The sequence below is a fragment of the Terrapene carolina genome, unplaced genomic scaffold, assembly GCF_002925995.2.
Source record: "Terrapene carolina triunguis isolate 2854851 unplaced genomic scaffold, T_m_triunguis-2.0 Scaffold58, whole genome shotgun sequence".
Taxonomy (NCBI): domain Eukaryota; kingdom Metazoa; phylum Chordata; order Testudines; family Emydidae; genus Terrapene; species Terrapene triunguis.
Genome location: NW_020664409.1, coordinates 72,708,873 through 72,723,091, shown reverse-complemented (window position 1 = coordinate 72,723,091; position 14,219 = coordinate 72,708,873). Strand labels below are relative to the sequence as shown.

The 14,219-nt window shown below is 39.2% G+C and overlaps 1 protein-coding gene across 3 annotated transcripts in view; it reads right to left on the bottom strand.

Moving 5' to 3' along the window:
• Positions 1 to 14,219, bottom strand: part of TMEM67 (transmembrane protein 67) — a 51,238-nt gene that overhangs the window by 15,660 nt on the left and 21,359 nt on the right. For all 3 annotated transcript variants that reach the window (XM_026663040.2, XM_024201910.3, XM_024201924.2), the window contains 7 exons: positions 11,178 to 11,240; positions 9,291 to 9,445; positions 9,044 to 9,152; positions 7,614 to 7,700; positions 5,988 to 6,053; positions 3,957 to 4,116; positions 1,287 to 1,410 (listed from right to left, as the gene is read on the bottom strand). In XM_026663040.2, the coding sequence (XP_026518825.1) occupies positions 1,287 to 1,410; positions 3,957 to 4,116; positions 5,988 to 6,053; positions 7,614 to 7,700; positions 9,044 to 9,152; positions 9,291 to 9,445; positions 11,178 to 11,240 (764 nt within the window). The remainder of the gene's footprint in view (positions 1 to 1,286; positions 1,411 to 3,956; positions 4,117 to 5,987; positions 6,054 to 7,613; positions 7,701 to 9,043; positions 9,153 to 9,290; positions 9,446 to 11,177; positions 11,241 to 14,219) is intronic.

Sequence of the window (14,219 nt, the reverse complement as noted above, 5' to 3'; positions counted from 1 at the left end):
ACTTTTTCCTTATGAAACATAGTGGATCAGCTCTCAGTATTATAGCTCTGATTCTCCTGGGCTATGTTATGACTTTAAAACCAGTGTCTTCACAGAGACCTGGTAGAAAGAACAGACTAAAGAGAGTTCATGAGCTTTGCAAGAATCTTATGATTCACATCCCAAGGCAGAGGTGGTTCATTGTACCAGACGAAGTACATGGAACAAGCCTTTCATCTGTGTACCTTAGGGTGGAAAGATAAGATAACAAAGTGGACCCTGAAAGCTCAAGACAGTTTTGACTGTTTCAAAGTAATACATAGTCTATGATAAAATGGTTTGATGGGATAACGTGATTTTAGTCAATTAGGCAATAACGGCCATCGCTGGTAAAATGAGGGTCTGGCTAGAGAATCTTGCCTGTATGCTCAGGGTTCTGCTGATCGCCATATTTGGGGTCGGGAAGGAATTTTCCTCCAGGGTAGATTGGCAGTGGCCCTGGAGGTTTTTCGCCTTCCTCCGCAGCATAGGGCAGGGGTCGCAAGCTGGAAGATTCTCTGCAACTTGAAGTCTTTAGATCACGATCTGGAGACTTCAACAGCAGAGTTAAGGGAAAGTGGGGGGGTCAGCTTTTGTGGCCTGCATCATGCGGGAGGTCAGACTAGAAGACCATATTGGTCCCTTCTGACCTTAAAAAGTCTATGAGTCTATAAAAGCACTTGACTCTCTTGAATCTACTACAGTTTGAACTGTCCGCATGGAGAATCTCTTCCACTCTACCAACTAGGTCTGGCAGGTCAAAGGCTTCCTTTTTTCCAACAGGATCTTTTGTATCACATGATCTAATGATACCAGCTATCCAGAAGCCAAGGTGTCAGCCTGAGAACCCTCAAATCTGGATTTCCCTACACAGGGGAATTCTCCACTGGCCATCTCCTAGCATTTTAAGTTCACTTTGTGCACAGCTTATATGGTGAAAAAATGACAGACTGTAGAATCCTGACCTCAATCTTAAATGGTGGACGAGAACCAGAGGAACTTCAGCACCGGCAAGTCCAGTTTTGAACATTCTCATTTTGATGAGAGAGAGAAAGAGAGAGAGAGAGAGAGAGAGAGCCCTCAAAATGTCCTGCAGAAATTTTGCCTACTTCCTTCTACTTATGCAATAAGAAAAGTAGCAAAGGATACACAGAGAGGCCTCTGTCCGAGGGATGCAATCTGTGGGCTTGGCAGAAACAGTGCACCTGCATTTCATAAGGTCAGCTTCACCTTGTATGTATGTACAACCTACATTGTCATTTATTCACCTGATGGTTATTTTGCTAGCAATTCGAATTATTCTTGGTTGTTTTCCCAAGTCACTCTCTTGTCCACTTAAACTATCCACCAAAAACATCCGACGAGTCAAAAGCCAATTGTTCATATTGCTGCCTATGAAAAAGAAATGGTAAAACCATATAATGCTTTAAAAATAGTAATTCAAAACTACCACAGGAATGAAATGAGTCTGACTAATATTGAAGTGATTTACATCATTGTATTAATGATTATACATATTTATTGCTATTATTTGTATAGGATTGTATTAAGAAATTCTTTAGATGATTCTTTGTTAATTACCATATATGTCCATTTAACCTCATAAATCTCTGACTCAAACCCCTCCGCCCCACTCCTCACCCCCTCAATAATGTAGAACAGCTACAAAAACAAGGAAATTCAGATTTAAGGATGGGGATGTAGTCAGCCTGGAGTCCCCCACCTTGGGTTTAGTGGTTTTCACTCTCCTTTTGCCTTTGCCCGATCTGCCAGGACAATACAATTAGATGTAGTGGCGTATTAAAATTTTCTAACTTTTCTTACCTTTTCTTTATTTCTTCATTGATTCTCTCTTTCCATTTCTTTGTTTCCTTCCATCTCTTCCTACTTTTTGTTTTTTATTTTCCCCATGCCTTAAATTATTTTTCTACTTTTCCATCTCTTTTACTCTTAAGTACACACTTTCCTTTCCACCATCTCCTTCCCAACAAGCTCTCCTCCTCTCACCGCTTAGCTCCTCCTGATCTCTCTCTACTGGGATTGGTCCACTTCCCAGTGTCCACTGTAGTACAGAATACAGCATATGCAACTGCCAGCCAGCACTGCTGAAAAGGCAGCTAGTGTGCACTTTAGCGTCTTCCCTCTCAGATCCATTGAAACTTTGCTCTTAGAGATGGTCTCTCAGCCCAGGCTAATAGGTCTACAGGCCTCCCTTTACATGTGTACCTAAGGCTAGGCTTCATCCAGAGTGAGAGAAAAAGGGGAGGAAGAGAACTTACATATTGCAGAGAAGCAATTGATGCTAATTTAGTGGTAAGACACTAAATGCAGATAGTTCTACCAATGTTAGTTTTGATACAAGATCTGCATAAGTGATGTATGTTTGGAGACATTTGGAATGTCAATGGGCATTAGGAAGTGTGAAAGACACCTTATCTGTGGATTTCCTTGGCTTTTATAGGTTTCAATTAAATTACTATTTTCTGAAAAATGAACAAAAAACTGGATTTTCTTTTTATACATACTCACATATATAATACTGTGTGTAATGGTCTATGATAAAAACATACACTTTATATAATGGCCTAAATTCACTGGATTGGCTATGCTCTCCTCTGCTTCAATGCTGGTGTATCTAGGGGAGGGGAGAACAAGAGCAAAAGTGGCATTAAACCTGGGGCCAACAGATACCAGCCCTGATCCTTGGCACAAGAGTGAAAATCTCAGAGCTGTTCTGTATGTCTGAAATCTGGGAATCAGGCAGAGGTAGCAGCTCCATAGCCATACCTTCACTGTGTGGGGGGAATCCACAGGTAGCTGGTTAAACTGGCTTTAAAAATCTCCTTTGTGCTTCCAGAGCAGAACAACATTGATTTAACAAGCCAGTGGATCTGATCCAAATTTATTAGCACATGCATTAAACAAGCAACATGGTAAATGAATGGTACTATTGTGCTTGAATAAAAGAGGCAATGGGATATCTACATTTGCAGTAATACAACCATGAGCTTGAGGTGAAAGGCTATGTATTAAATTAAAAACAACATAACCCATTATGTACCCTCATGTACCCATTATGGTTAATATTTTACACGCTCAAAAGAAATTTGCCTCCCCTACACAAATGTATGCAACCTTCTTTCTTCTACATAGTATTCTGTATTATTAGTTTCCATAGGATGTTAATGTGCTATGCAAGATTCCTGTATCTAGTTTCTCATGTACATGGGCTCACACTTTTAAACAAAAGCACACTCATTCATCTGGACAGCTGTATTAGGGGCCAAATCCTATATTCAGCGTGTATCTCAAGTAACCAGGTAGTGTACTGAGGAACTCTGTAGGAAGTGGCAAGGGTGAAGGTAGGGAGTAATCCTTTCTCCCAGATCACCAGAAAAGCAGCAGAATCAGTCCATTGTTCCTGTTGCTCTACTGCCACCTCAGGTCTGGATCAGTTCACATTACTACTACACCATCCCCACCTATGTAGGAGAACAGATGGTGGATCCCTGTCAATGACAATACTTCATCTATTCCACTCCCCTCCAAAAATAAAATGAAAATCCACCTGTATATTAAGGTGGAGGGAGCCCCCATAGATTTGAATCCTTGCCAGCTCCTTCTTCACTTCCCAAATTCCAGAGATCCTCCATGAGCCTTTATGCACTGGCATGACTGTACATAATATCAGTCAGGCCAGTGTAGACCAAGCATATGCAGCCAAAGCCTCTTACTCCTGCACAGAACGAGGGTCAGGTTTTGGCTCTAAAATTCAAGAAGATTTTTACAACTATGGTAAACTGTGATATATTTAAAATGGAGGAGTGATTTTTAGGAGCAATAAAAACTATTGATATACTCATGTTCATTTATATTTTTACTGATGGTATGTAATGTAATTCAATTCACAGAAAGTGTAGTCAGTATGATATTCCTACCTTGATTCACAGACATTTCATTGTATTGAAGATTTAAGTTTAAAACTGGCACGGCCCACAGATATTGCTGTCCACTATCATCATCATGATATTCAAGATACACATCATAAAATATTGGATTAGCAAAATCCGATAACATCTTGGAAACAGAAATTGTACACTATAGAAAAAATGTGAACAAAACATGTAATGAAATAATTAGATAACAAAAGTGACCTTTTTTATTTTAAAGTTCTGAATTCCTTCCCCAACCAAACTAAGAAATCTGTCTCTTACAAAGGGCATGCAACAAGACAGTCCAGCAATTAAGTTGTATAAAATCCATAATTTTTAACTAAACCACTTGTACTTTAATGCACGTGCACAGACTTCAAACTCAGAAAGTAAGCCTCTAGCTGTTTCCTCCCTTCTTGTTTTATATCAAGAAGGAGAAAGAAAGAAACATATGGAACAAATATTGTGGCATTTAATAATTTTTTTCTGTTCTATCACAGAACTTGAGCCTGTTTTAATCATTGGATAGTTTTGAATGCAACTTAATATGCAAGGTACTAATTAGATGGGGATACAACCTTTATAATCCAGTTTCAACTTCTGAATCTATGTCTAAGGGTATGTCAACGCTGTAGCAGTGTAAACAGGGGTGACACAGGTGGCAGCTCAAGCTAGCTGCCTGAGTACAAATCTGCCCATACCCCAAGCATAAGTGCTAACTCTGGTCAAGCTAGAACATGTCTGTCTACCTGCACTGGGAAGCACAGTTCCAGCTGTAGTGTAGACATATCCTTTGTTTATTAAATTTACATCCAACAATGGGATTCATGTAGCTATATGCATTGCCTAGTCACAGACAAAGAAAGCAACTTCAGTAATTATGGACCAAAACATGAATACAAAACAAAACAACAAAAAAACCACCACCACAGAGGGGTGAGCCAAGCTGGCATAATTCAATGATCCACACTGAAAGGCCAATAGCTTTCCATTTCTATTTTCAATATCTCAATACAGATAAAAGTGAACTCTACTGTGTTTATATATGTGTAAAAATAGTAAAGACTATTTAAAGATCAGAGACATTGGCATAAATAACTGGGCAAATATTTATGTGAAAACTAAAGTGATGTACTGTAAGATTTTCACATCACCCAAAAAGCAGCTAGAACAGATCTGCTATTATACAGCAATAAATAATGCACTTTCTTTGCTACTTCCGTTAGGAAAATTTTCCAAGTGCAGATAAATTAATTAACAATAATTATAACAACAATGAATAAATAAACCTGTGCTAGGTGCTATACAGTTCCACATAACTTTACAAATGTTAACCGATATACCTAAGAAACCCCCCCACCATGAGGTAAATAATTTTTATTTCCATTTTATAAAAAGGGAGAGAGTGAGACAAGGTGAAAAAGAACTAGATAAGTTCATGGAGGATAGGTTCTTCAATGACTATTAGCCAGGATGGGCAGGGATTGTGTCCCTAGCCTCTGTTTGCCAGAAGCTGGGAATGGGTGACAGGGAATGGATCACTTGATGATTACCTGTTCTGTTCATTCCCTCTGAAACACCTGGCCTTGACCACTGTCAGAAGACCGGATAATGGGTTAGATGGACCTTTGGTCTGACCCAGTATGTCCGTTCTTATGTGAAATGCAAAGAATCTGAGTGTAGGGATGTCAGGCATATTGTGTCTTTCTATTAATAGTGAGGCAACAGCAGAGCAGAGATTTAAAGAAAAAAGAATCCCTCATTGTTCCAAGTCTCATGCTTATTTCACCAGCCTTCACTGGCTGTATGGTATGTAATGCTGCATTGTTTTGTGATGTGATTGGTATCTGAGACTTAACAAGTAAACTCATTTCACTTAGTATGCTAAAAGAATAAGCAACAGTTTCACAAGAGGAAAGCCAGTGCCACAACTCATGGCTCAACTTACTCATTTCTTTTCATACATACACCTTCACTGACAAGATTTAAAAATTACTCAACTAAAAGCTCCAAAATAAAATTTTACTTCATGCTTACACTTTGTTGATAAGTTGTTCCAAAAATATAAGCAGCATTCAGTCTAGTCAGTGTGTCAGGACAAAGCTGCACAAAAAAAATCATTAGTTTAGACATTTTTGTGTACATTAATTCAGAGGCACAACTTTCTCAACTTGTAGAATACACAATACCTACGTAGTTTATACACCTGCAATTCTAATTAAGATTTATTTAGTTTAAAAGGAGATACTCCTTTTAAATTCTGAAAACAGAATAAAACCAATGATTTACCATGGTACTTTGAGTATTGCCTCTGCTTATTCACACTTGTGGGATGCTCTTTGCTCCACCACCAAACTTCTCAACCTTATGGAAAGCCATGTCCAACAGGGCTGCATGAACATCCTCTCATGGCACTGAATGTTCAGACCTGGGGTTACAAATACTATGCAGCCTCACTGCATCAGTTCCTGTGGCTAAACCCCAGAGTCCTAGAAGAAAAGAACTCCAAGGGAGAGAGGAAGGTACGTGGATCGTATGAATATGCAGAAGTGACACTCTCAAAGCACCAGAATTACCCTGGCAAGAAACTATTATTTCTCCTTCAAGGTGGCCTCTTCATTTCTCCCATTTGTGGGAATGTAGCAAGCAATGCAACTCTCAGGAAGATTACTTGAGTTCTGATTAAATGAGGACTGCAAAACCATCTTGCCAAAGTAAGCACCAAATTTAGAGAGAACAGAACTGTGAAAATGTGACTAGAACTCCAGGAATCATTACAGACATATTATTGATATTGTCTTTCAGTCCTACACGCATAATGTAAGACAGGTACTGAGTTCCTTTACACTGGTTCCCAAAAGCTACAAAAGGTTTTGTATTTAGGAAATGAACAGTAGCCTTCTTAGTACCTAGGATAGAGAGTCTAGTTTCCCACGGGTGATAACGAGCTTTGGAGGTTAGTGATCTGATTCAGAAGAAACTCAGACACCACATTTGCAGTAAATTTGGGAGGCAGTAGCAGCACAGTCTTATCCTGAGGGAATATTGTAAAGAAGGATAAGATATTGAAACCTGCAACTGACTTACTCTTCCACAGTGATAGAGTTTGAGACTCTCCAACAGCTGTCCTGATGAGCCTACCAGCGCACTCGATGACAACTCACAGACCTAAGGCCCTACTAAAATGCCTTCCCAATGTAAGGATCCAACAGAGCCAGACTCATTGAACGTTCTCCAGAAGAGTATGCACCTGAGAGCCCAACCATTTATTGTACACACCAACCACAAATGGAAGAGGAGGAATCATGGGCCATGCACACACAGCTGCTTGTGGAAGGGAAAGAACTGAGTTGGCTGGGACCTTGGCTCTGAGTGGCTGATTCCACGAGAGGCCAACAAGCCATGCCTTCTAGAAGGTTTCTAGGTGCTCAGGAGTTACATTGGTGTGAATGGGAAACCACCTTGAGCAAGAAATCACCTCCAAAAAGCTATTTTTATTAAATAGGCAATTCCATGATCAGAATAAGGTTGCACTAAAGTAACTGTAGTTATCTGAACACTCACGTGCTGTATTTGTGCTCCTCTCCATTTTGATCTCTTCTCTAACAGGCAACCAATATTTTGATAGTGTAGCAACAATGTAATTAAAAAAATCACACTTACCTGCAAGACACCTCCTTCCAAATTTTGCCATTTAAGAAAGTTTCCCTCTGCATCATATGAAGCTGCGATAAGCTGCAGTTTTATATTCTGACAATAGAAGGCAAAACTGTTTTAAAAGACTGAATAATAAATTTTAGGCACATACATCCCATTTTTCAATAGTTTAATACAACCTTGGATATAACATTTCATTTTCTCCTTTTCTATTTGTAAATATAAATATTAATCTTGGTTGCAAGATTCCATGCTTTGTTCCATGCTTTTTTAATTTACTTTCCAACTCTTCTAGTATCATCATCATCATCAGTGTGATGTGAAAAGTAAAGGTGGTAAGAAAAATATGTACTAAAACTTTTTTCCATAAGAATTTGCTGATTTGTTGAAATCAAAATGTTCCTGGGAGACAGTTTGATTTTGATGAAGTTCTTTTAGAAACCAGGCAGGGTTCCAACATACTCAAGGCCAGAAACCTCAGGGCTTCCAGGGTCTGTAGTGCTGGGGCAACTCGCCAGACAGATTGCCTCAGGCAAGGACTCCCTTTTGTGAACAATTTCAAAATTTTTGGTTTTTGTTCCAAATCAGAATGAAACTAGTTTTCAAAGGAGCGAAATCCCTCATGAAACAGAATACTTTTCTCCACTCAGCTCTAGTGAGACATTAGTTTGGTTATTCCCTAAATATTGGGTGCCATATTATGGCATGGATTTCTAAACACAACGCTTCAGAGAAATTAATAGGGGATCTGCTTAATAATCAATGGACTAATACATTCCTCAAGGTATGTCCAAGGTGGCTGCTGGTGAAGAATAAGCATAAGGAGGACAACATTGTTTTGGCTAGGTTCTAAAAACAGTAGCTAGTTTTGTTTTTTTAAAATTTCTCAGCAACAGAATGCAGAGAAGGGCATATTTTCTAAATAGGTAGTTAGCATCCAAAGGATATTTCCACAGCAAATGATTGTCCCTTTGAAGAATTAAATAAATTATGACCAATACACACTTAGCCATAACATGAAAATAATGGTTTAATCGTTAAAAAAAAAAAAAAAACACACATCAAAGCATTGCAATGTTAGTTAAACCCACTGACTAAACTGTATATGAAAACTTGATGGTGGTTGTTATTTCTGAATTCAACTATAAGACAACTTATGATGAACTTGAAAATGTAATTGCTAGACAGCTTATTATAACCAGCACCCTTTTTTGGTACTTCATTCAAATTTTAGAGAGCATTTAACTTAAACAAATTTATGAGGATTGTGTGCAAAATAAGGGATTAACTGAATATCCTGGAAAAAAAGGACATTCTGTATTAAAATGTTAGCTAAATCCATGCCTTGTGCAACTCAATTAGCTTTAATGGAATTATACCAGAGATTAATTTGGCCCCTTAAAATATCGTCATGTCTTGTACCTCATGATGCCTACCTTGTTTGTTCCTTTAAAACAGAAGCTTGCAGGGAACTGGGTTGTATGAAGTACTTGAGATGCTAATCCTGGCTGGTCACCATAGTACAGCCATGGAAGATTCTGTCTCCTGCAAACAGTTATATTTTGTTTTCTTCACAGGACTTTAATATTTTATGCAAAACTATACATTTGTAGTAATTTCTATGTAAACATTAATATTGAAAAAAATGTCTGAATTGATAAAATTATAGAAGATTTAACATACCAGAAGGATACTGAATGAACAGTGCCTAGCCCTGCTGTATTTGCATAGACATACTGAAACAGACCACATGCATCACTAGTGGCAGAGCTTAATGAGTTCATGTTCATCACACACATATTTCCAAGTGCTTGGCACGATGTTAGATTGGAGTACAGCTACAAAGAAAAAAAACAGTAAAGAAAACTATTGCTGATAGCCACATCTTGTGGGTATGGCAAAAATGAGGTAGTTTTAAACCTTAACAATTCATCCCTAAAGCATTACTTTTACTTTGAAGTTTATTGCTTTGTTTACATCTAATGTCTTCCTCCAAGCACACACTCTACAGTTATATTTGGATTATGCATGGCAACACACATTCAGTATTATCACCTTTTTATACACAGACCACCTTGATTTTCAGATTTTATATGTTTTTTAATTTTAGGTTAAAGCAAACAGATGATATAATGGAATAGTAATTTCAAAGTTTGGGGGTAAAAAAATCCTGATTTTAGAATTCAGATTGCTCAGGTTTTACGTCAAAGATGATTTCTCCAAAGATCTAAGAACAATCAATACATATCTAACTTGAGTAAGTTGATAAGCATCATCTACTTCATCTTCAGCGCATGTTCCATCATACTGAAGATTTACATAACATAGGAGAAAGCAGAGAAGGCAGACTCTGTGGTGATTATTTCTCTTTGTAGAGATTAAAGCTCAATGATTAATTCAAAGCCAATTGGTAAAGCCAGCAGCCAATCATCACTGAAAATTTGAACCAATGATGAATATCATCAAACAGCCAAGGTAAGATGACCGCTGGTCATGCAGGATTTTTTATTTTATTTTAAGTACACCTCTACCCCTATATAACGCTGTCCTCGGGAGCCAAAAAATCTTACCACATTTTAGGTGAAACCGCGTTATATCGAACTTGCTTTGATTTACCGGCGTGCGCAGGCCCGCCCCCCCAGAGCGCTGCTTCATCGCGTTATATCCGAATTTGTGTTATATCGGGGTAGAGGTGTATATCAGATTTCTAGGTTTTCAAATAAACCCTTGTTTACACATTGTAGCTCTCTTTCTTAAATTCCTTTTGTTCTAGTCACTTGCTGTGACTTGTACAAGACACAAAACTATATGTAGGTATTTATGTGGTCCCCACCCTCTTAGAGTCCAAGCATTTCTTAAACATTAATGGATTAATCCTAAAAAAACCACTGAACTAATATCATCCCTACTTAATACTGTAGATGGTTGATTGAGGCACAAAGAGGCTAAGTGGTTTGCCCAAGATCACACAAGAAATCTGTGGCAGAGTAGGAAAATGAACTCTGATCTTCTCAATCCCTGTCTAGTGCCTTAACCATAAGTGCTCTCTTCTCTGTGGTCAGAAAAGGCTCCAATTAACCAAAGCTGAGCTAATAAAAGAAAAAGCAAACTCAAGTAACAAAATATTTAAAAAAATATCAAATTTAAATCTCAATTTTCAATAAAACAAAACTTTTACTCTTTGTAAATTAAGGAAAGGCTTCACCTTTAGGATAAATCAAACTAAAAACCTATACATTCTCATAACCTTTTAGTCTTTTTTGTGGGGGGGGGGGGGGGGAGGAGAGGGGTAGTCTTTCTAAGAAGATTAATTCCCAAAAAGTGAAGATTCTCCTATACTATAACTCCCACTAGCATTGATTACTGTCTAATGTTCTTTTTAAAAAACACAGTATCAATTTTCTCTGCCATGTATACTGTCATCTCAAAATAAGTTTTCTTTAAAAATAAATTGAATACATCAAGTTTCAAAAATTAAAGTGCCATGTATTATGTATTTCAGATTTATCAGATTAATATTTCTTTTAAGTAAAATACAAGATACAAATTCAAAACATGCTCAAAACTTACCCAACAAGCAGCCGCTGATGCTTGTAGGTTTTTCAGAAACCATGCTGATACCACTGTTATACCCTGTAAATAAGGAACTATTGCATCACAGTATCTGTTTTCAGCTGTAAATAGAATGTCAATTAACTCAATATATCAGAGTCTGGAAAATAATATGGCATGCCAATTGAAAGACTTGGGACTATTTTTCTAACTTTTCTAAAAGCTCTTTTCCTTGAAAACTAATGTCCCTTTGGAATTGATCTATCACTCAGAGCTACAGCTTGGTACAAAACAGGTAGACTATAGGAAAGGAAAAGTTTGTGCTGCTTCAATAAGATATATTTTCTCCAAGATATTAATGCCTGAACCAAAAAAGAAAGACTTAAGCTTTGAACCTGCACGCTGCCACACATGGGCAGATCGTACTGCCCTTGAGGGGTGCCAGTGACTTCAAAGGGGTTCTGGGCAGGTACAAGGGTCCATGTATGTGAAACAGCTTCCGGGCTTTATTTGCTAAAACTGACTGAGTTTGATGACAGTAATAAAAAGGGAAATAATGCAACTAGACAGATCTAAAATGAAAAAAGGTATCTTTTGTCTATGAAATACAAACTGAAGGCCTGTTTTCAGTAACCGAAACTATTTAGAAAGCATGACTAATCTTGCTTTAAAACACACTACTTTTCTCCTCCTCTCTTTCATAAAGCACTCTTCAATTCTGAACAGAAGAACAAAAGAATGGCCATACTTGGTCAGCCCAATGGTTCATCTAGCCCAGTATCCTGTCTTCTAACAGTGGCCAGTGCCAGGTGCTTCAGAGGGAATGAACAAAACAGGGCAACCATCAAGTAATCCATCCCCTGCCTTCCAGTCCCAGCATTTGGCAGTCAGAGGCGTAGGGACACCCAGAGCATAGACTCATAGACTTTAAGGTCAGAAGGGACCAATATGGTCATCTAGTCTGACCCCCCGCATGATGCAGGCCACAAAAGCTGACCCCCCCACTTTCCCTTAACTCTGCTGTTGAAGTCTCCAGATCGTGATCTAAAGACTTCAAGTCGCAGAGAATCTTCCAGCTTGCGACCCCTGCCCTATGCTGCGGAGGAAGGCGAAAAACCTCCAGGGCCACTGCCAATCTACCCTGGAGGAAAATTCCTTCCCGACCCCAAATATGGCGATCAGCAGAACCCCGAGCATACAGGCAAGATTCTCTAGCCAGACCCTCATTTTACCAGCGATGGCTGTTATTGCCTAATTGATTAGAATCATGTAATCCCATCAAACCATTCCCTCCATAAACTTATCTAGCCTAATCTTGAAGCCAGAGAGGTCTTTCGCCCCCACCGTTTCCCTCGGAAGGCTGTTCCAAAATTTCACCCCGCTGACGGTTAGAAACCTTCGTCTAATTTCAAGCCTAAATTTCCCCACGGCCAGTTTATATCCATTCGTTCTCGTGTCCACATTAGCACTGAGCTGAAATAATTCCTCTCCCTCCCTGATATTTATCCCTTTGATATATTTAAAGAGAGCAATCATATCCCCCCTCAGCCTTCTTTTGGTTAGGCTAAACAAACCAAGCTCCTCGAGTCTCCTTTCATAGGAAAGGTTTTCCATTCCTCGGATCATCCTAGTTGCCCTTCTCTGTACCCGTTCCAGTTTCAGTTCATCCCTTTTAAACATAGGAGACCAGAACTGCACACAGTACTCCAAGTGAGGTCTCACCAGCGCCTTGTATAACGGAAGCAGCACCTCCCTGTCCCTACTAGAAATACCTCGCCTTATGCATCCCAAGATCGCATTAGCTTTTTTCACAGCCACGTCGCATTGCCGACTCATAGTCATCCTGCGATCAACCAGGACTCCGAGGTCCTTCTCCTCCTCAGTCACTTCTAACCTATGTGTCCCTAGCTTATAACTGAAATTCCTATTAGTCATCCCTAAATGCATCACCTTACACTTCTCACTATTAAATCTCATCCTATTACTATTACTCCAATTTACAAGGTCATCCAAGTCTCCCTGCAGAATATCCCGATCCTTCTCCGAGTTGGCAATGCCTCCCAACTTTGTGTCATCCGCAAACTTTATCAGCCCACTCCTACATTCGGTTCCGAGGTCAGTAATGAATAGATTAAATAAAATCGGACCCAGTACTGAACCTTGCGGAACCCCACTGGTGACCTCCCTCCAATCTGACAGTTCACCTTTCAGTACTACCCGCTGCAGTCTCCCCTTTAACCAGTTCCTTATCCACCTCTGGATTTTCCTATCGATCCCCATCTTATCCAATTTAACCAATAATTCCTCATGCGGAACCGTATCAAACGCTTTACTAAAATCGAGGTATATTAGATCCACCGCATTTCCTTTATCTAGAAGGTCTGTTACTTTCTCAAAGAAGGAGATCAGGTTGGTTTGGCACGACCTGCCTTTCGTAAACCCATGTTGTAATTTGTCCCAATTGCCATTCACCTCAAGGTCCTTAACTACTTTCTCCTTCAAAATTTTTTCCAAGATCTTACATACTACAGAAGTTAAGCTAACAGGCCTGTAGTTACCCGGGTCACTTTTTTTCCCCTTCTTGAAAATAGGAACCACATTAGCTATTCTCCAGTCCAACGGTACCACCCCCGAGTTTACAGATTCATTAAAAATTGTCGCCAAGGGGCTCGCAATTTCTCGTGCCAGTTCCTTCAATATTCTAGGATGAAGATCATCCGGTCCGCCCGATTTCGTCCCGTTTAGCTGGTCAAGTTTGGCTTCCACCTCTGATACTGTAATGTCTATCCCCCCTCCTCTATTCCCCTCTGTCCTACTCCCTCTATTCCTAAACCCTTCATTAGCCTTATTAAAGACCGAAGCAAAATATTCATTTAGATATTGTGCCATGCCTAGATTATTCTTAATTTCCACTCCATCCACATTCTTCAGCGGTCCCACTTCCTCTTTCTTTGTTTTCTTCCTATTTATATGGCTATAAAACCTCTTACTATTGGATTTAATTCCCCTCGCAAGGTCCAATTCTACACGGCTTTTGGCCTTTCTTACCGCATCCCTACA